Source organism: Vigna umbellata, chromosome 6 (assembly GCF_029865625.1).
Source record: "Vigna umbellata cultivar VRB3 chromosome 6, Vumbellata_1.0, whole genome shotgun sequence".
NCBI lineage: Eukaryota > Viridiplantae > Streptophyta > Magnoliopsida > Fabales > Fabaceae > Vigna > Vigna umbellata.
The window spans coordinates 38,074,127-38,096,149 of NC_142170.1; the positions used below are offsets into that span (position 1 = coordinate 38,074,127).

At 33.3% G+C, this 22,023-nt stretch overlaps 1 protein-coding gene across 1 annotated transcript; it reads left to right on the top strand.

The window, feature by feature from the left end:
* The first annotated feature begins 963 nt into the window (after positions 1–963).
* On the top strand, positions 964–8,576 carry LOC148197394 (electron transfer flavoprotein subunit alpha, mitochondrial-like). The gene is made up of 8 exons (XM_088092546.1): positions 964–1,306; positions 1,401–1,586; positions 2,540–2,751; positions 3,860–4,017; positions 6,778–6,933; positions 7,184–7,236; positions 7,884–8,024; positions 8,332–8,576. The coding sequence occupies exons 1-8, from the start codon at positions 1,223–1,225 to the stop codon at positions 8,407–8,409; spliced, it is 1,068 nt and encodes a 355-aa protein (XP_087948672.1). The 5' UTR covers positions 964–1,222; the 3' UTR covers positions 8,410–8,576.
* Positions 8,577–22,023: the final 13,447 nt, after the last annotated feature.

Here is a 22,023-nt window from a genome sequence, read left to right on the forward strand (position 1 = left end):
TTTAAAACCAAACATGAAATGTACTTGACCACAAAATTATGAGATAGTTTGGGGAAGAAATTGTATTATAAAGCAGAGGGGTTGTTTTTGTACTTTGCAGGTTAGTGGAAAGTGGAAAGACAATCTAAAAAGGTGTCACAAATCTCCTAAATGTTTTATTTTTGTATTTGTTTTAAACTTTGTTAGATTATAAAACAATTTTTATTTTTGTATTTATTTCAAACTTTGTTAGATTATAAGGGTGGCTGCTTTGATGGAAAGATTTGGAAAAAGGATATATTTCCGGCGGGTTTAGAGGAAACCCTTGGAAATAGGGACGGTTATAAGAAACCCTGACTATTCCCAACGGTTTCTACAAAACTCCGGTTATTTTCGACGGTTTTTCAAAAACCCCTGGAAATTACGGCGGTTTCGTAGAAAACCGCCGGTAATGTTTAGCGGTGCTGCTTTTACCAGAGCTTAATGAAACTGCAGGAAACGAATTTTCCAGGGGTTAAAACCGCCGAAAGTGCTAAAAATAATCCCTGGAAAAATTATATATTTTTGTAGTGTATTAAACCTAAAATTAACTAAAGTCATTGAGTATTTGAGAAAACTTATATTGTGGTACCACGTGTTAATTACTAACAAGGTCTTTATCACATCTCATTTAAATGCAAAACTATATGAATATCAAAACAATAATATTTTATGCAGTAAAAAATATTTTTTGAGACGAAAAGGTAAAATGATAAGTATATTATTAAGAAAATCGCAATGGTATTTAAACCTTAAATTATACTAAAAAAAGGTCATATATGAAAATTCTATTAATTAATTTTAACTTGGATATATTATTATTTTTATTTATTTCACTCTTCCAAAGGTACTTATCTAGAGATTTACCTAACCATATCCTTAATCCCTACTTAAATAAAAAGCACGTTTGAACCTAAAATTAATTTTCTTCATGATACTCTCTGTTTGGCAACGTTTTCCCTACCCCGATGCAAATGGGGAGAACCAGCATCCCTCCTCACGCACATGGCATGCTCCCCAGTTATTGAAAAATCATTTAAAAACGCAACAACACGTCAGCGCCATCGTTAGTTATACTTATCATAATCATCTTCTTCATCATCATCAGCTTACAACTCTCCCACCTTAACACGACACCGTTTCTTCCCCTTCACACCATCAGCCGCAACACAGCAATTTTCAGCGCCACCCGCACCCTTCAGCCATGGCCGCTCGCGCGTTGCTCAGGGTGATAAAGAAACGCGCCGTTTCGTGCCCCGCATTCCGCGGCCACTACACTTTTCGACACGTAACGATTCATACCAAAATAAATGAAAGCTATTTTTTATTCATTTCTTCTTCTGTTTGTTATACTATTCATTGTGGTGGTGTTGTTGTTGTAGGGTAGCACGCTCGTTGTGGCGGAACACGAAGGTGGCGTTATCAAACCCCCTTCTCTCTCTGCACTTGCCGCTGCCACGTGTCTTCCCGACCCTGACTCTTCCGTTTCGGTGCTCTTGGCTGGTTCCGGTCCTTCTCTTCATCAAGCTGCTTCACACGCTGCTTCGTCCTACCCTTCAATCTCCAAGGTAACCCAAACTTTTTTTTTATAAAAGAAAAATGTAATTAGGACTTTTTTTTAATACAAATTAATTCTTAAAATTAACTACCAGCTCCAAGTGGTTCTAAGTTAACAAATGGTTTCCAGTTCAAGAGTATTATACTGTTGTATTTTTTTTAAGTAAAAAAATAATAATACAATTGTTTTAAGGAGATAGGTTTGCAATAAAAAATAGTTTTATTTAAATAGAACAAATTTTCCTATGAAAATAACTATATCAGTGATTTACAAAAAAAAGAATGAATCCCTGTGTTTATATATTTAAGGGGTTTTTGGGAAAGCTTATTTTTTAGATGATGAAGGGCTGTTTGGATGAGCTTTTGTATTAGAACTTTTAGGAGAGAAATGAAAAAAGAAACTAATTTCTTATGCATTAGCTAATTTTAGAATCTCTATCACGGTTTTTTAAAAATTTTATTTTTAACTCATGCATAAACTAATTTTAACAGAAAAGTTAATTTCACTTTTTTTGTAATTATTTTCTTTTGCAAGTCTTTAAAGAGAAGCTAGTCCAAATAAAGTTTATTTTTACAGGAAATTTCTCTTAAAAACTATTGGTTCTTTGAAATAAGTTAATTGAAACACTTATGGTAAGTAAAGTTAGAAGCTAAAGCACAAGTGCAAGATAATGCGGGATTCTGTTTCTATGTTGGCTATTTTTTTTATATTACAATAATGTTTTAATGTTAATTACTGTTGGCGTTGATTGGATATTGTAATTTTTCAAATATGCTATAGATTAATTCATGTTTTGGTGCGTTGGATATTTGTGTTGAGCTTGAAATGGTGATAAGGGGAAAGGAAATGTTTATTTTGTTATTGAGAAGGAGTGTGGGTTATGTTTGTGAAGATATGTGTTGGAAAGGAAGGTTGAGTTTCAGGATTTTGATGTCTAGTGTGGGTGTGCTGCTTCTGGTGTAGGTGCTGGTAGCAGATTCCGATAAATTCAAAAACCCTTTGGCAGAACCTTGGGCTAAATTAGTTCATTTGGTTCAGCATAGTGGTGGTTACTCTCACATATTTGCTGCAGCAAATTCTTTTGGGAAAAACATAATGCCACGAGTCGCTGCTCTTTTAGATGTTTCTCCAATTACTGATGTTACTGGAATTTCTGATTCCAATACTTTTATAAGGTACGATGTGCCGTGTTTTATTTTCATGTTTTAGTAACTAGAACCTGGCTGTTTGCTGCAAACTGTGATGCTGGTCACCTACAATTAAATCTGTCATGGATGAATTGTGCTGTTGGCTTATATTGTACTTTTTGGTAGCATGAAATTGTTGCTTTTATTATGTAAATTCCATGCTATTGGTTGTTTGCCTGTTAACCAAGATTCCCTTGTTATCATGCGAGTCATTGACTATTTAAGCCATTGTAATGATGGGGCCATACTACTATTATTCTAGCCTTTGCAATAATGCTGCACTCATGTTCATATCATGGATTTCATGGAAGATCTCTCTGATTTTGGACTGTATCTAAAAAGAAACTTTTTTGCCATTTAGTCCACTCCAATGTATAGCATGCTTCTGAATTTTTAAGGCTTTTAGAGCATGAATGATAAAATTACCACGGATGTATCATATTCTTAATTATCATTACTATCTTATGTTATGAGTGTTGGAAAGATTATTTGCATAACAATATTAGAAATGTCAGGCTGGGAAGGTTAACTTTTGGTGCCTTAGCTATGAAGCATGTTTCACTCGGTCACAGTTCTAGTATGATCGTGTTTCTTCAGCTCAGTAATCAATGCTGTTAATAGTTTTATCATTCTTTCTTTTTTCATGATTATAAAAACTATTTATAAACAAAGCATTGACTGCTTAGAGATCTTATAGTAAATTGAAGTCCTAGAGAGCGAGTAGACAGCCGAAAAACCTGGATTATCTTGGACTTTTGAATTCTGGGAAGGTATTGCAATCAGAGTATATATGCTATTGATAACTTCTGGCTCTGGATAATAAGACATCAGAATAGATATGAACTAGTGATAATCCTGACTCGTAGGTGTGACTGAAGTGATACAGTATAGATGGTGGTTCATGCATATAAGGAATATTTTTCTTGAAATGGACCTCTACTGCAATTATCTCTTTTTCCTTTTTGTAGCTTTAGCAGCTGATTATGCAGCACCCTTTTGTATTAGAGTAATTATTATGATCCTGCTTCTATCTCAAGTATGAATACATGATGGGTTCTTTTTCTAACTAAATATGAGATTTTGATTTCTTGTATAGGCCAATATATGCTGGAAATGCACTTTGTACTGTTCGATATACTGGTGCCAGTCCTTGTATATTAACAATTAGATCCACGTCTTTTCCTGCTCTTCAGAAGTCAGTTGACTCTAATGAGGCTTCCATATCCCAGGTTGACCTTTCAACCTTGGACGAAGGTCAGTTATTTCGTTTCTGGTGCATGGACATTTTATTTTATGGAAAATTGAAAAAGACAAATGTACACTTTTGTTATGAATACGGGGTTATTGGGATAAAAATATCCTAGCATCTCTATAGTAATTAGAAAAAAATATTTTAGCTGATATTTATTTCCCTTTTTAAGAGTGGGATTGTTACAAATAGATGAACTGAGAATGTAATTATCGGGTTTGTGATTAATAAAATATTTCTTCTCTCTCTCTCTAATTATTCAAGTTGATATAGAGTTCCCGATCTTGAGAATGTAATTATCGGGTTTGTAATTATCGGGTTTGATATAGAGTTCCTGATCTTGGGATTCTGTTTTTGATGTCACCACTTGTTACGGTATAAGGTAAGGGGTAATGATAAGGTTTGGAAGGTATATGAGAGAAGAAAATATAGAAGAAGGGGACCGAACGGTGAGAGAAGGGGACCGAACGATGGAAGATGGGGAGAGACCAGGCCGAACGGTAGAAGGCAGGGAGTGACCAAGCCGAACGGTGGAAGGCGCGGAGCGACCAGGCCGAATAGTGGAAGGCGGGGAATGATCAGGCCGAGCAGTGGACAACGGGGACCGAGCAGGCCGAACGGTGGAAGGCGAGGAGCAAACAGGTCGAACGGTAAACAACGAGGAGCGAGCAGGCCGAACGATGGTAGGCTGTGAAGAGTCAAGCCGAATGGTTGAAGGATTACCATCCTAACAGTCGCAACGGTTAAGATGAGGGGGAACTAATTACAGGAAAAGGAGCCACATTCGAGGAGAATATTCAGTATAAGTTAATTAGAGGAAATAAATATATATTCTAGGGAAATATTCAATATAAGATATTTATAATTAAGGATATATGCTAGGATAATACACGGGGATATTTATATTAAATATAAGGATATTTATATTCAATGCAGATATATTCTAGCAAAATATTTTATTCTAGGGAAATATTTTATTTAGGAAATATTTAATATAAATAAAGGGAGAGTCTAGGGTTAAAGGTATGCTTTTGATTATTGAGTTTTGTAAAGGAGGTTATGCTCCAGAATAGTTGATGGAGGTTATGCTCCCAATTATTAGAAATAATTGACGGAGGTTATGCTCCCAATTATTGTTTGTTTTCTATTTGATTCAGTTATTCTTATCAATAAAACAGGTTTATTCATTCATCTTCGATTGTTCTTTGTCTGTGAGAGTGTGTGAGAGATTGTTCTAGTTACGTTCCATACTCGGATACGTAACACCACTGCTGCTTACCTGTGGGTCAACTGGGCTTGCAACAATTTTCCCCTTAACAATTGTCCTATTGGAAAAACTGATACCTTGGCTTTGATAGCGATTGTTGGATTGATTGTTTACCACTTGGCCAAAAGTTACAGCTTCGAATTAGAATGCAACTCTTTCTACTTAAAGCGTAGTATCCCAAACACCATGATTGGATTGTAACTTGACTCATTTGTTTGATCTACACCACAGAATAATTGATGTCACTTACAATGATGAGGTTGTCAAGGGATTAAACACTAGAGGAAAGTCTACTACAAAAGGCAACCATGTAGAATATTATTCATACAGGAAAAGATTTGGGCATATTAAAGAAACTTTGCTTCAAACTGCATGGGAGAGATGAAGTACTAGATTGCACAGGAAGTAACCTCACAAAATGGGGCAGGTTAAACAAACTATTTTAGAACACGAAGAAACAAAACAACCAAATGTTCCTTCTCAACTAGAGTAATGATTGAATCAATGATTCGATTGTGTACCTTGTCCATGAGGTAAGAGTTCATTCAATACAACTGGGCATGTACCTCAAGAAGTTTGGATTCTTGATACAAGAATAGCATATCACATGACACTTTTTCCTATGCTTTTCAATTCATATGTTAAAATCAATAAAGAACAACTCATCAGAGTTGCAAATAGTGATAGTATACTCATACAGATTTGGGAATATAATGTTAAAATCATCTATTGAAGTAAAGCATGTTTTATATGTCCCGTAACTGACCAATTATCTTATCTCTGTACAAAAACTTACAAAAGACTTCAACTGTTCAATTTTGTTTCTCTCCTCTTACTATATCTTTTAGGACGTTGTTGTGAGGGAGATGATTTTAGTTGCTAAGGAACAAGATGGGTTGTGTGTGTTAGAGTCCAATGACCCAAACAAAAGAGAAGTCATAAGCCATAAGTCAAAGAGCAATAACAAAAACATGGGCAAATTCCTAAATATGGCTCATCATAGAAAATTTGGACATCCCTCATTTAGTGTTATCAAATCTTTGTTCCTCATTTGTTTACCAAAGAGTCTATTGAATCTTTGAATCTTGATAGAGGTCTAGTGGTTACAACCCATGTCCCTTACGGACTTCAATTGGCAAACATCTTCACTAAGGAACTTCTTCAAGGAAGATTCCTATATCTTGTAGGCAAGTTGAGAGTGATCAATATTTAACAGCTTGAAGGAGAGGATTGTGAATGAGTGATTATTGGGATAAAAATATCTTAATATCTCTATGGTTATTAGGAAAAGTATTTCTAAAATCTAGACATTCATTTCAGCTTATTCTTATTTTCTTTTTCAAGAGTGTTATTTCTATGAAGAGAGAAGTTAATAATATCACATATAACTAGTCTTAGTCCTTTAAATCTCTGTTTGATCAATTACTACCTTGAGACTTAGATACGTGAACCTCCATCATGGTGAAAGAATCTTAAATTGTTTTCTTTCGTTGGGCAGATCTGGGAAGGTCTACATATATATCCCAAAGTTCTCAGGATGATGAACGACCAGATCTTGGGAATGCACGGGTTGTAGTTACTGGTGGCCGAGCACTAAAGAGCGCTGAGAACTTCAAATTGATAGAAGCTCTCGCCGAGAAACTTGGTGCTGCTGGTATTATTTTCTATATATGCTATTATGACAGTTATTTTAATGGCTACAGACTTGTTATTTCTGTTTTGTTTAGGATTCATATGCTTCCTGATTTAAATTCCTAGGTTATTGATAGGATGGAAAATCTTAGTACCAAAATCCTTGTCTTTACACATGATGGCTGGTTTCGCTGTCATCTCATCAGTTTTTACATTTTATTCTTTGTTATATGAATTAAGTAGAATCTGCTAACTTGGTTCTCCTTGCATAGTTGGTGCCACTCGTGCTGCCGTGGATGCAGGATATGTTCCTAATGATCTCCAGGTGACAACTTTACTTCCTTTCAAGATTAACCTCCGACCACACATACTCTTGCACATACGAAAGCAAAACTGAACGAGAAAAAAAAATATTTAGTCTCATTCTTCTTTTTACAACATTGGCTCCCCTGATTATGCTGCTACAACACAGACAGGATTTTTGAGTTCATATATCAATTGAATGCATTGAATAAGATACATACTGATAGGACCTGGTATTACTGAATCGGAAATGTAAATGAAGAAAGTATTCCTGTGATACAAGTACACATCTGAACAGAAAAATACGAAAACCAGAAAACATAAATCAGAGAATGCTCTCTGCCCTGTGACAACAGTCACCCTACATTACCCTAAACATGATTCCTCCCCCCTACCTCCCGTACTCTCTAGCCTTTATTCTCTTTTCCTCCCCACGTATCCCTGCATCTCCTTCCCCCAATCCTCACCTGCCACGTGTGCAGTTAGTTACCTCCACTCATAACAGACTCATTTCCACTAGTGACCTTTATGCCCCTTCTGTGGTAGTAATATTTCAAAGGCCTCTGTCGTAAGGGCGTTTGATCGAATCTCAGCGAGCCCTTTATCTTTTATTCATGGCGTAATATAGTGTTCTCATGTCCATGTTTCCTTTGGAAATTTGATATGTAGGTTGGGCAAACTGGAAAGATAGTTGCCCCTGAGCTCTATATGGCTTTTGGTGTATCTGGAGCTATTCAACACTTGGCCGGGATGAGGGATTCCAAAGTTATTGTTGCTGTGAACAATGATGCCGATGCTCCTATATTTCAGGTAATGGCTCTTTTAAATTCATCAAGCCACTCTTCATTTCTAAGTAATTATCACTAAAGTTTTACACTCTTTCTAATTATCTGTTGCTTTAAAAACACCAAAAGAGGTGAGCAATGAGAGAGCGCATTAATGTAGTGTAAAAGCTGAGGTACTGAAATTAGGAGTATCCGATGACTTTCTTAAGCAAAATTTTAAATTAAAAAAAAAATTAAGATAAGTGAATGAAACTTCTACACTATATTGGTCACAAACCATTGGAAGAAGAAAACTGTTTTGGCAAATTTATGTGATGTGTATTAAATTGCAGGTAGCCGATTATGGACTTGTTGGAGATCTGTTTGAGGTGATACCAGAGTTACTGGAGAAGCTTCCTGAGAAAAAGTAAAGCGTAACATGCATCTGTATATGTACTATATGGTTGCAGAATGTATCATTCTTGGAACCTCAAAATTGCATTTCCTTAAATAAGAAGAAAATGAGGTTTATACATGGACTACTGCAATATATCCTATACAAATAATACTAAAACCACTTCACGTATTTACAAAACTACGTATTGGGATGAAAAGGAGCATAAAATACGTTAACTCCAAACGAACTTTTGTTGAAATTATTTGAAAAAAATGTGATCAAACCTATGAGATACCAACTTTAGTCAAGTAGTCTTAACATTAATTTGAGAAGTTGAGTATAAAATTTTTTAATTTCTTATTTTTTAAAGTAAAATTTAAAGTTATCTAATTTTAAGTAATTAAATTATTTTTTAGTTTCTATAATTTTAAATTTTTAATGTATTTTTTTATTAAACATCATTTTTAGTGGAGCATTGTAAATTTTTACGAAGATAACTTATATTTTTTTTAGATTACGTTCAAATACACAGTAGAGTTTCATGAGATAACATAACATTATGTTCTTTTAGCAATTATGGTATTTTAGAGAGTTAATTTGAAGTCATCAAAGCGATTAAGAGAGTGTAACAGACAATAAGTTGTCAGTATGTTTTTTAATGATGACAAGTTTTAAGTAATATAACTTAAACCGAAGTGACACTATACTTGGAATTGGATTGAGCTCTTAAATTGGATTTTTTTTTTCTATTTTAGATCATTTTTAAATTTTATTGACATGAGTATATAATTAAAAAGTTTATTATTATAGGAACGAATTCTTAACGGCATTTTTTAATATAAATTTGTATATTTATTTATAATAAATTGTTTTTTATTAGAAATTTAAAGATTCTTATAAACTGATGTGAATATAAGAATATTTTTAATTTAGCCTGAAAGAAATATTTTAATTAGAGAAAATATAAAAATAAAATTTAAAAATTTAGTAAAATATATAATTTTTAATAAAAATTGAAAATTTTTTAATTTTTTTAAAATTCTTTTTTGAATTTTTTGATAAAATATTCCGAACTGTTTTTTTTTTATTAAATGATAAAATAATATGATTAAATTTGAATTTTATATCTTATGTATTTTAAAATTTTGATAACATTCAATTAAGAATTTTTTATATTTTTTAATATTTTAAATTTATATTTCATTTTTTTTAAATATTTTTTAGAAATAAACCTAAAATTTTTACATTCATATTACTAATTTTTAATTTTACATTAAATTTATTTTCAAATATTTCCACCTATAACCATATTATTATTTAATTTTGTTTTTCTAACTTATTACACAATTTTTTTATTACATTAACTATTTTAACCAAATAAATATACATTTATCAAAATTAATTTTACAAAAAAAACCATAATTATAATATTTATTATGATAAATTTTCTATTATCATAATTGCAATAATTTAAATTATCTTATTTATTATAATCACATTTCAAATTTTTTTCTTTCTAACTAATTTATAAATATTAAATTAAATACACCTTTTATATTTATATTCACATCAGTTTATAAGAATATTAAATTTGTAATAAACAATTTATTATAAATAAATATACAAATCTATGACTCATCAATTTGACCATTCTGACTTGGTTTGCCCCTTACTCACATGGGTTGGAGCTAGAAAAATCCACAAGACCAAAAAGCTCCTTATAGATCAAGTCAACCTATGAGTCTTTTTCTAGAAAAAATATTCATTTTGAGAAAAAATGTAATTAAGTCCTAATTTGTTGCAAACCTAAATACTTTTAATTTATTAAATATTATATATAAACATTTTAATAAGACTAAATAGACAAGAGATTTTAATAAACTTTATTACTTGTTTATATAGGAAAATTAAGTAAAAACATAAGACGTTGAAATTCTTAACTAACTAAACATATTTAATTCTTTTTGATTGACTAAATATATTTTTAGAATATATAAAATAATCAATTAATTTTGTTGTAAAAAATTTCATCTATTTTTATTTTTCTCATGCAGGATTAATTACAGTAATTTTGCATGTAAGTTTGTTACACTAGTAAAAATTTCGGATTTAAACGCGCCATATACGCTTCGGTTATGGAAAACCCGAAGCATATAAGACTGTATACCTCGGTTGCAACAGAGCCCACAGCGGAATGCACATACTGCCTCGGTTAGAACAAGAGCCGAAGCATATACCTCTGCACAGCGCCCTGTAGAAAAGACATTTCTGTTTGACAGCTTTTTGAGAAGGCTCTATTGCCTCGGTTATGCCACGCAACCGAGGCCTAAACGTCTGCTCCTGCTCCTGCTACACCTGCTCCTACTACGCTGTCAGGTACTCTGCCTGCTACACAAGCGCTACGACATCAGTTCAGTAGGGAACTGAGGTTGTTGGTCACAGCTACGGCATCGGTTCCGTAAGGAACCGAGGCTTAAACGTTTGTTACACCTGCTCTTGCCACGTTGCCAGGTACTTTGCCTGCTACGCCAGAGATAAGGCCTCGGTTCAGAAAGGAACCGAGGCCGTTAGTCACAGCTAAGGCATCGGTTCAGCAAGGAACCGAGGTCGTTAGTCACGCATGGTGTTATTGCTTCGGTTTTTTTGAGTAATCGAGGTATAAGCCCCAATTCATATTTCAAAATCCAAACCTGGGTTTCATTTGCGCGTCTTCTTCCTTCGCGTTCTTCCTCCTCGCGTCCACCACCACCACCACTGCACTCCTTGGCTCGCCGCGCCGCTACCGCTGTGGTGCTTGGTCTCGCCTGTGTTCGCCGCGCCACCACCACTCTGCTCGTTGTCGTTTTTGGCCGCGCCTCCTCCGTTCGCCGCCGCGCCATTGCTGGCCGTCGCTGCTGCTTCCGACACTGCTGCCTCTGTCGGTGCGGCCTCCGCCACTGCAGCCTCCGCCACTGCTGCCTCTGCCACTGCATTGAGGTTGGTTGATTGTGTTCTTGCTGATAATAATTGGTGGAGGCTCATATATAAATTTTACGTTTAGGTTGTTTTTATTTGGGTAGTCTTCATTTGCTGTCTTTGATAATAAAATTGGTCCCTACTTGGAGTTTTGGCAGTTTTTCTTTGTTAGTTTTTTCGGCAGTTTTTCTTTGTTAGTTTTTTCGGCAGTTTGTGTATTGGGGGTTTGGGAGTTGGATTAAGACATAAAGAACATAAACAATTGATAGGGAAAAACGGTGAAATCTTAATTATATATTTAGAAATGTACAGTGTAGTGATTGACACGTTGAATTGTAGAATTGTTATTTAAAAAAATTTAAGCTGAGTTGTTTTTTTTAACAAACTTTGAAGGCTGGGAATTTGGGATGATTAATTGGTGTTAAGTGATTGAAAATGTATTTAGGTTTTTGTTTATTTTTGAATTTAAATCTTTTAGAAGAAAGGAATTCAAAGAATGGAAGTGAAGTTAGTTAAAAAAGTAAAGACTGAGTATTTTTCAAGGAATTGATTCAAAGAGTGTAAGTCAAGGTAGTTAACAAAATATAAGACATAAACAAATAACAAGATAAATAGATTTTGAGACCAATTGATGTTATTTACTCTTGGTTGAATATATTGTTTGCTTGAATATATTGCATGTTACATATGTAATTATTTGTTTGCTTCAATATATATTGTTGTTGTGATTTAGCCTTAGTTTCCCGTTTGAGATTCAATACAAAAATTATTTACTATCTCCAATTTTTTTGAACAAATGTACTTTTTACAAATGAAAATAGAGGAGATGGTAATAATAATTTACAAGTATTGAATCTTGAATTGTCCGGTTGGACAGTTTAAGAAGAGTAATAACTTTTTCATAGTTTATTATAACATATCAATTTTAATATGCATGTCTTAAATTTCATGAAAATTTGTCGTTGTGTTTTGTATTGATCTTTGGGTGCATATTTGATTGTGATTTATAATCACTTTCATTTCGTGTAACCTGAAGACCAATGCGAAATGCTGGCAAAATTTCGTGAAATTTAAGATATGTTGTTTAAAATTGATATGTTTAATAAACTAAAAAAAGTGAATCTTCTTGAATGGGATAGGGTCACACCTTGAATACAAACACGATCAAAGTGATCATTCAAGATTATTGAAATTGTGTAAACAATTAAAGTAAACATGCGTACGGATAGAGGGTGGATTAATTTATCACGCATCAGCACTGAGTACGAGAGAGGGGTAGAGGAATTTATAGAGTTTGCGCAACGTAATGCGAGTACAAGTGGTGATGATGAAGTGAAGTTCAGATGTCCCTGTGTGAACTGTTTGAATGGGAGGAAGTTGAACGCAAGTGATATTAGGGAACATCTTATCTGTGATGGTTTCATACGAAGTTATACAACATGGATATGACACGGCGAATTAACAGACTTTCCAACTGTCACTCCAACTGAAAATGTTTATGATGTAACAATGGATATGGAAAATCAAGCAGAAGAAGACAACTTAGAGGACATGATCCGCGATGTTGGCGCAGAAACTTTTGCCCAAGCGCATGTGTATGAAACGATGCCCTAAGACAACTGTCACTATAAATTATCATTAGAGTCTTTATTATTCACATAGTTAACGGTTTGTTTACCTTTTATTTTGGAGGAATATGAAAGTTAAAGTTTATTTTATTTTTTCATTTTAAAGGGATTGAAAAAATATATAATAATGTTTATTTATTCATTGAAAATTAGTTGAATATTTAAACAAGCATACTGAATGGTTTTATTTTAATTAATGAAACAATGATTATTAATATAATTTTTGAAAGTAGTCTATTGCACGGATGTTGCATTACTTATATGCAGCATAAAAGATAACGATGTTCTCCTTCTTTTTTTCTCATTTCTTTATTACATTATCTATTTAGTTGGAAACCACTTTTTTAATAACATGATTTATGTTTTTAATTTTTATTTTCATTCTACTAATTTTTTTGAGTGGATATATTGAAGAGAATCATTCCTATTAAAATAAAAAATTGGACTCAATAAATCTTGAACCAAGAGTCATTCATACGTAATAACATGACGTTTAACTCAAAACTATCACATTTTTCACAATGCGAAAATTAAAACTAATTAGACTTATATTTTTTTACTTCCTTTTTCTTCTTCTATTCTTTTTATGTTCCAATATTACTAGAAATTTAACTTTTTACAAAAACTAAATTAACTGATATTTTTAACTTTCAATAAATATTAGTATTTTTATTTATTTTCGAAATGTTTATATTTTCTCAATAAAAATGTATTATTTGAAAGAGTAAGTTATTAAAATAAAATAACTTTGAAAGAGGTACATTATATATATGTAAAAAAAATAAATTGGAGTAGCATCTATTACATATATTACAGTAACCATAATATAAATATATATAGTTGTCAAAATGGGTTACAAATCGTAGATCAATCCTACTTATCACGAGTTCAAGTCAGGTTGGGTTTGAAAAAAATTTACTTTTTTTTTATGTATTGATCAATTTTCAACCTAATTCATTTAAACCCGGCTTATCCGGGTTCAACCCATGGTGAGCCGGGTTAGCTCACCAACCACCTAATTTTATTTTATTAATTTATTATCTTATGAAACCCTAAAATGTATTCTCACTAGTACAAAAACATTGTATAACGTTAGTATTTTTTGGCCTTTCACATCGAATTCAAGGTCGACGTCATATTAGAAGACGTTAAATTGACATCGAACATAGAACAATTTGACGTAAAGCAAATTAACGTCGAATTTTGTCAATAATCGATGTATTTTATAAATCATGAACTATGAACGTGTAGTGTAATATCAATAACAAACAACAAACAAGTTCAATCAAACAATAACAACAAACAGGTTCAACCAAACAACAACAACAACAAACAAGTCCAACAAAAAAAGACAACAAACAAGTTCAACAAATAAGTTCTTCAAAACGAAAACTAACCTTCAAAAGGTGAATTCGTCTAAATAAAGTGTTCCCAACAGTGAGAAAGAAAACATAATGCGCCTATGAAGGACAAGAACACAAATTTAATCGGTCAAAACAAACGAAAATCATACCTAAAGTAGTTAATTAATATGCATTTGTAACAAATGAAAGAAAGATTACATGTGATGATTGTCAAACTTCGTTCCATAAATGCTTGAGCAAAGAAGAGGGTATCACGCGCTAAGATAAAGTGAATGAATTTTCAATCTCCCACTCAAATTTTTATTGAATTCGCTAACCTTTTAACGTCTAACAATAGGGCATTCAACGTTTTATATCCTTTTGACGTCTAATTCTAGGGAATTCGACATCATACATAAATACATTTTCACCTTCGCGCCAAATATTTTCGCAAAATTTACCCAATATAACAAATTTGACATCGAATTACAATTCTAAACGACGTCTAATAACTATATTTATTTACAAAAATGCCATTGGTCATTTTTAACGTTGGCTATTTAGTAGTTGGACGTTGGACGCGTGACGTTATACACTGTTTTTACACTAGTGTCTCCTGACTATGCTCTCGCGAATCTACTCTGCTCTCACGGTGCTCTCACTTCGCTGTTGATCATCCCCAACCCCCAACACAGGTTAGTTGTTGTTAATTGCCTCAAATTGTATTTGGAAAACTCCTTGTATTTCTCAAGACCTCGATCAAGCACATAGTCTTAACAATTTCAACTACTACAGTTTTATCGGTATTTACTCTAAAACAGTAATCACTACATTCATGAAAAGGGTTACTAGCATTCCGGCATTCGGGATACACTGCTCGTTCCCCATACATGTCGTGCAGAGAATTTATCCCCTGATCTGTTGGGTTACCGCATAAGAAGCAAACACGTTTTCGTCAAAAACCCTAATGAAAACTCTTTCTTCAAAAAAATGAAAGCAACAAGTAGTGAAAATAGATATTGGAATTGAAAAAACATATATTATAGGTGAAATTGAAATAGAGGAATTTGTTGTTGCTTAATGTTGGGTTGCAAAATGTTTATAATTTTAAATTTTTTTATTTCAAAACAATATAATTAAGTGAGCCAATGAGCCAACCCGTGATGAATCGAGCCGGATTCGAATTTTTTGGCTCGCTAATAAATTAGTCGGGTTGGGTTGACTCACTAAGTGATCAACCCATGGTGGACCAGGTCGGGTTGGGCTAGCTGACCCGTTTTGACAACACTATATATATATATATATATATATATATATATATATATATATATATATATATATATATATATATGATATTGTTTCTAAAAGTTAATTAAAGTTTTGTAGTAAGGTTAAAGTCACCTTAACCCTGACCTTAACCAACTTGAGAAAGGACTCTAGGGGTTGGGACTTTTTTTGGCCCCACTTGAGGCTTTATAAAAGGAGGTTTTTTCAAGAGTGAGTTAGGATTGACGCATGGGCCATGAGTCAAGTTAACAACTCTATAATGTAGATGATTCAACTTGACTAATTAAGATAATTTTTCTTTGGAAAACAATGCAATTGGAAACAATGCCAAAATAATATCACCCACACATCCAAGAGAAAGTTCAAGAACAAAGAGATAAGATATATGTAAAGATATAAGTACGTGGTCGTGTATGGTAGATTATGGACAAACAACTGACAAGACTCAAAACCTCCTTTCACATCTTCTATTTTTGATAATTGGCCCTCATGCCCAGTCAGATTTACTTGAGATTTTTCATGGGTAATCTTCTCTCTACTAGTGTCTTCTTTGCTCTCTATGTTTACCTCTCAGAGCATGATTTCTTGGATGACTTCTTTTTCCATCTTCATTAACACCATTATTATCATCTTTGTCATCAATGAGGTATCATTATCATCATTGTCGTCATCATCTTTATCACTACTTTCAGAATCAAACCACTCTTTCATCATCCTACTCTTGAAATAATCCATATTTGAAATGACCTTGTCACGTTCAGGCTCAAGTGACTTGCCACTAGGCTCAAAAATATCAAGAAATTCATCTTCCAATGAGTCACTGTCATCAATTGAAACTGATGCACCTTCATTATCCTTATTTGATACTGCTCGGTTGTTGCCAACAATGGTCAAACCAGACATATAATTTGCCCTCATCTTAGAGTTAACCTGAGGCTGCATGACTTGAATAAAATTCTGAAGTTGTAGGTGATGAGTGCATATTTATGCCCACATTTATGCTTTAAAATTCAAATTTTTGATGGGATAATTGTGCTTAAATGGTTGATTTTAAGTGAATTTGTGATGATTGGAATTGTTGGGTTTTGGGAAATAAAGAGACGTAAAAAGTGAGTTTTAGTGCATAAATTATTCTTGGATTTTCTAATGTTTATTTGTGCAGCTGAGAATATAAGTTTTATTGGTCCAAATGGCAATTCAAGGCCCAAAATCAGATTTTATTTGGAAAATTCAGAAGGGGCTAAACTGCAGATAGAGGAAATTTCAGGGTATTTGTGCAATTTTGGAAAGTCAGAAAATCTAAAAGATAAAATTCAGTTGTTGAATTTAACTTGGGAATATCAATAGAAAATATCTTCCAAATAATTTTATCATTATCTAAATCTTTTAGTTATTTGGAATATATAGGATATAAGATAATTAAGTTAATATCTATCAAATATTCTTTAAAACTGATTTAATCTAATGAATATTTGAAAGATATAATATATCAACAGAAAATATCTTATCAACAAACTATTCAAATTCCAAGCCCAATCAAGCCTATATAAAGAGACCCAAGGGAGGCAGAAAGGGGGACTTCACTTAATTCATTCTCTCATACTCCTCTCACTTTTCTTTCATCTTGTATTCAACTCCATTTATGGAGAGCTAAGCATCTAGGGCTATTCTGTTGTAATTCCATGATGAATTCTGAGGTTACGTTCAGTTAATGCAATTGTTTACTTTGATTATTGATTTAAGTTGTTCTCTCTATGTCTTTCATCTCTCTATCTTGTTAAAAGTAAAGATTTTTGCATCATAATGTGTTTGAATCTACATGCATATTGATTATATGAGTTCTAGGGTTTATAGGTTTAATTGAGAATTTACTTTGATTTAATTTAGGAACTTTCATATGATTAAATGGTTTTTACTATCAATTGAGAATGTACTTTGGTTGGTAGTAATAATTTCAACTATAATCAATTGAGAATTTACTTTAATTGATTAACTTTTAACTTGGTTAGGAGATTTAAGAATAGACATGATTAAACACAATAGAATTTGATTGAGAATGTACTTTGGTTGAATTTATTGTGAATAATCTAGAAAGGTTTTGCATTTGATTGAGAATTTACTTTGGTTAAATGCACGATCGCCCTCAAATTAATTAAGAATGTACTTTAATTAATTTGAAACTTAAACAATAATCAATTGAACAATTATCCGTGAATAACCGATGACGAATCTACCTTGGAAAAGCAGTGGAATTAGCCTATTTCATCATAATTGTTTTTAAGTTTCTTATTTGTTCTTTAAACATTCTCCAAACATTATTTTTATCCATAAGCATTGCATAGCATTTGTGAGAGTCAGATATTCAAAAGCAATTCCGTGTTCGTTGGGAGACGACTCAGGGTTACTTTAGCCCTATCTACTTTCTTGAATACTACTTGGCAATACTGAAGTTGCCTTGAAAAGTAGTATTAATTTGATAGCTTCAACGACAGCGTATCAGCAGGTCATCAACATCCATTCCATTCTTCAAATTTTCTTTCTGGCCCTAGCTCTAGTAGGTTTCCCCACATCCGGTGTAGTCCCTTTGTCGTCTTTCTTCTTCGAATGGCGACTCCATGGACGAGGAAGATTTTCGTCCCCAAGTTTTTGAGCTACCTGCTTGGTTAATGAGAAGAACATTGTAAAACCCTTGTCATGGCTTTCAGTTTCAACAACACAAATTTGAACAAAAAAACAACATAGTAAAACATATAAGAAAAAATTAACATATATAACATACCTCGCATGTAATTTTAGATGTGCGAAGGAAACAATTATTGTAATATCGAATGGCTTCATGAGCTTCATTTTCTGTTCCATACCCTGTAAACACAAATTGCCGACTCTTACCATCTTTGAATTAAAAAGCAAGTCAAAACCAAATAGAGCAGTTATAATTTCAATTTTAATAAGGATAGAATGATTAGAGGAGAGAACGAGTAGTATATTACTTGGTATGCATGAGCTTGACGTGAGTGATTATTCCTTTCTCAGAAAAGAATTCCTGTAGTTCATCCTTTGCAACATGTTTAGGAAGATTCTTCACTCAAATCCTCGACCTGTTTGACCTTCTGATCATCTTTTCTTCAACATCTGTTGTGAGAAAGATTGTTATTTCTTCTGTTCCATTCTCATATAGATAATTCTTAGCTAAATGTCTGACCTTACCGCGATTAAAGCACTTGTTCGAGTAGGAAAATGGTCATATTTGTCACACTCAAAGCACTCAACATTTGAGTTGTTCGACCGACCTAGTCTCCATGGACCTCGTCCTCTTCCGTATCAATTGTTTGTTATAAAATAATATTTATTGCAAAAGAAACATTGGATTTTAACATGGGAAACATTCAAAACTTCAAACGGTAAGTTTTTTATTATTCATTATTGTTGGAAAAATGTTCTTTGGTGCAACGTTTAATTTTTATTTATTTATTTATTTATTATTCATTATTGTGGAAACGATCTCTAATCAAGTTTCTCACCTAAGGAGACTGCCTCACTATCTATTAATAGAGCATTTCCTGCATTCCAAAACATAACATTTTTCTCTCATTCTCCTTCCTCTTAAGTTTCATCCTTTCTCCTTTTCTTTTCTAAAAATATACTGAGTTTAGTTTCTACTCCTTTTAGAATTCCTTGCTAGTTCTGAGATCCTCAAAATTTTCAGAGAAGTTCTTGTTGTATCTTGGAGGGCTTGCGCAATACACTACCGATAAGTCCTTAAGAATAGTGATTTACACGTTTTGGGAATTTTTTGTTCGTGATTTTGTCAGCTTTTCTACAACAATCTTAAGGACTTATGGTTGACATCAACAAGTCAATCTCGGAAAATCATAATATTGTTTCCGGAACTCAAACAGTCTTCACAAAACGTTTCATGGATGTATAAAAAATCGAAGTCTTCTCTGGTCAGAATTTTTGGCGTTGACAAGAACGTGTGTCAACCCTTTTAGACATGTATGGAGTCGCCTTTGCTCTTTCATCTCCCAAACTCGACTCCAAACTCAAAACAAGTTGAAAATTGGGTTCATGCAAACAAAGTATGTTGACGTACTTTACTTAGTGCATTATTTAATGATTTGTTCGATGTGTACTATTCCTATAAGGAGGCCAAAGACATTTTGGATTTGTTGATTCACAAATGTACTACTGAAAATGTCGTCAAACAAAGATTCATTATTGGGAATTACTATCGCTGGAAAGTGGTTGAAGATAAGGACATAAAGTCTCAAATCAATGAGTACCATAAGTTGCTTGAAGATATTAAAGCAGGGAAGGTTCTTCTACCAGATGAATTTGTTTCAGAACACCTGATCGAAAAATTATCCCAAATTGGATAGACTACAAACAATAGCTTAAACATAGACACAAGCATATGTCACGTCTAGAGCTTATCACACACATAATTATTGAAGATACCAAAGAAGGAGTGTGCTACCGCAAGGGCTAAAACTTTATCTACAAAAGCAAATGTGGTAGTAGTCAATCTAGCTACCAAAAAGTATGAACACAAACCTGATCATAAAAAGAAAAATATTTTTTGAAAATCATGTCCTAATAAATCTAACCTCACCTTTAGAAAGAAAGGAAATTGCTTCGTATGTGGAAAGTCGGGCCATCAAGCACCATAATGTAGGCATAGAATAAGAAACGAAAATGCTCTTAAGGAAAATATAGCCAAAGGAGATGACATCATTATTGCGATCGTTTCTCATGTAAATATGATGATCAATGTGAGCAAGTGAGTGGTAGACTTTAGGACTACCAGGCATATCTATGCAAACATAAGTGTCTTTACCTCTTACACTAGTGTAAGAAAGAGAGAAGAACATGTGTACCTCGGTGATTCCAAAACAACTCTTGTCTTAGGAAAAGGAAAGGTTATTCTTAAACTCACATCTGAGAAGACCTTGGCCTTGAATGATGTGTTGCATGTGTCCTCTATCAGAGTTAATTTAATCTTTGTATCAATACAGAGAAAAGTGAGGGTTAAAGTGTCATTTGAATATGACAAGATTGTTATGACAAACTAATGTTTTCGTGGAAAAGATATATCGTGATTAAGGACTCTTCATACTAAATGTTTATGAAATTATTAACGAATCAAATGGAAAAATAGGTTTCTATGACGACTGTTAAGATGTCGACAAGTGTACCAAATCGTATCAAGTAATAATAAGTGGTAAGACCAAGTATCGTTTCCCAAGAGACTCAAGGCACTAAACAGTCATGTAATTACTCAACTAATTAAGACTTTGAAGAACAATTTTGGGTTTTTGAATGCAAAAAACAAGAAAGTAAATATGAATGCACTTTTGATCAATTGCAGAAAAACATAAAGGTGAATGAATGATATTGAAATTATGAGATGAGTATGTTGTTGGGATTTAGATTTCACCTAGTTTACTCTCATGCATATACGAATTTATCTTCTTCATTCAATTGTTAACGTCACTTTCTAAATTACTTAAAACCTGATCTGTCGGCGAAGAAAGCCTATCCTTAATTACTATACCAGAATCTCTTGCATCCCTAATAATTAATTCGGCATTACGATTAGAAGCTTAAGACGACTAACCCTCATATCCCCATCCTTGGGCAATATTGCTTTTGGGAGAAATTCTCCAGATCATGGTTTCTAGGTATTTCCCAATAACAAAGAAGACCATAAAATCATGCCATGAACGATCAAAACATAACAAGCATAGAGCAAAGGAGAAAATTCCTAACAATTGATGAAAGAAGCATATATATCAATTAAAACCAATTCAAATACATGAGAGTTCACAAGGTTACATCATTCCCCAACAACAAATTGAATTTAGTTCATCCTTGTCATGGAGAAACTAGATGAACAATGGAATGAGAATGAAAGATAAACCCTAAAAACTGAAGAGGAGAGCTTCCGCATCCACTTCTGCCTCCAGAGAGTTGAAGAAAATCTGAATTTATGGATTGGACAATGGTGGAAAACAGTGAAACTTCAACTAGCATAGTAGGATGACTTTGACAAAGGAGATTTCCATCAAGAGTGGATGACGGTCAATAGTGGTAGACAATGACAAAATTGCAGTGACTGCCATCACTGAATGATGGGGCCTATAGTGGCTGAAAGCGACAAAACTATAGGGACTACCATCACTGACTGATGGGGCCTGTAGTGGTTGGAAAGCAACAAAATTGCAGGGACTGGCCTCTTTGACTGGTGAGGCCTTTAGAGGCTGAAAGATACTCTCCCTCACGGCGAATGGTGAAAATGACGGCGCGTCGATGACAAACTATGAAAGTGGAAGATGATAATAGTATCCTTTATTCATCAAAGGACCTAAAAACATATTTAACAAAGGGTTGGGGAAATTGTTGACTAAGATTTTGAATCTTGCTAGAAATAGATTC

Coding starts and splice junctions, on each gene's coding strand:
- LOC148197394 (XM_088092546.1), top strand. CDS start 1,223: ATGGCCGCTCGCGCGTTGCTCAGGGTGATAAAGAAACGCGCCGTTTCG. Junction 7,237..7,883: donor ATGTTCCTAATGATCTCCAG/GTGACAACTTTA, acceptor TTTGATATGTAG/GTTGGGCAAACTGGAAAGAT. Junction 8,025..8,331: donor CCGATGCTCCTATATTTCAG/GTAATGGCTCTT, acceptor ATTAAATTGCAG/GTAGCCGATTATGGACTTGT.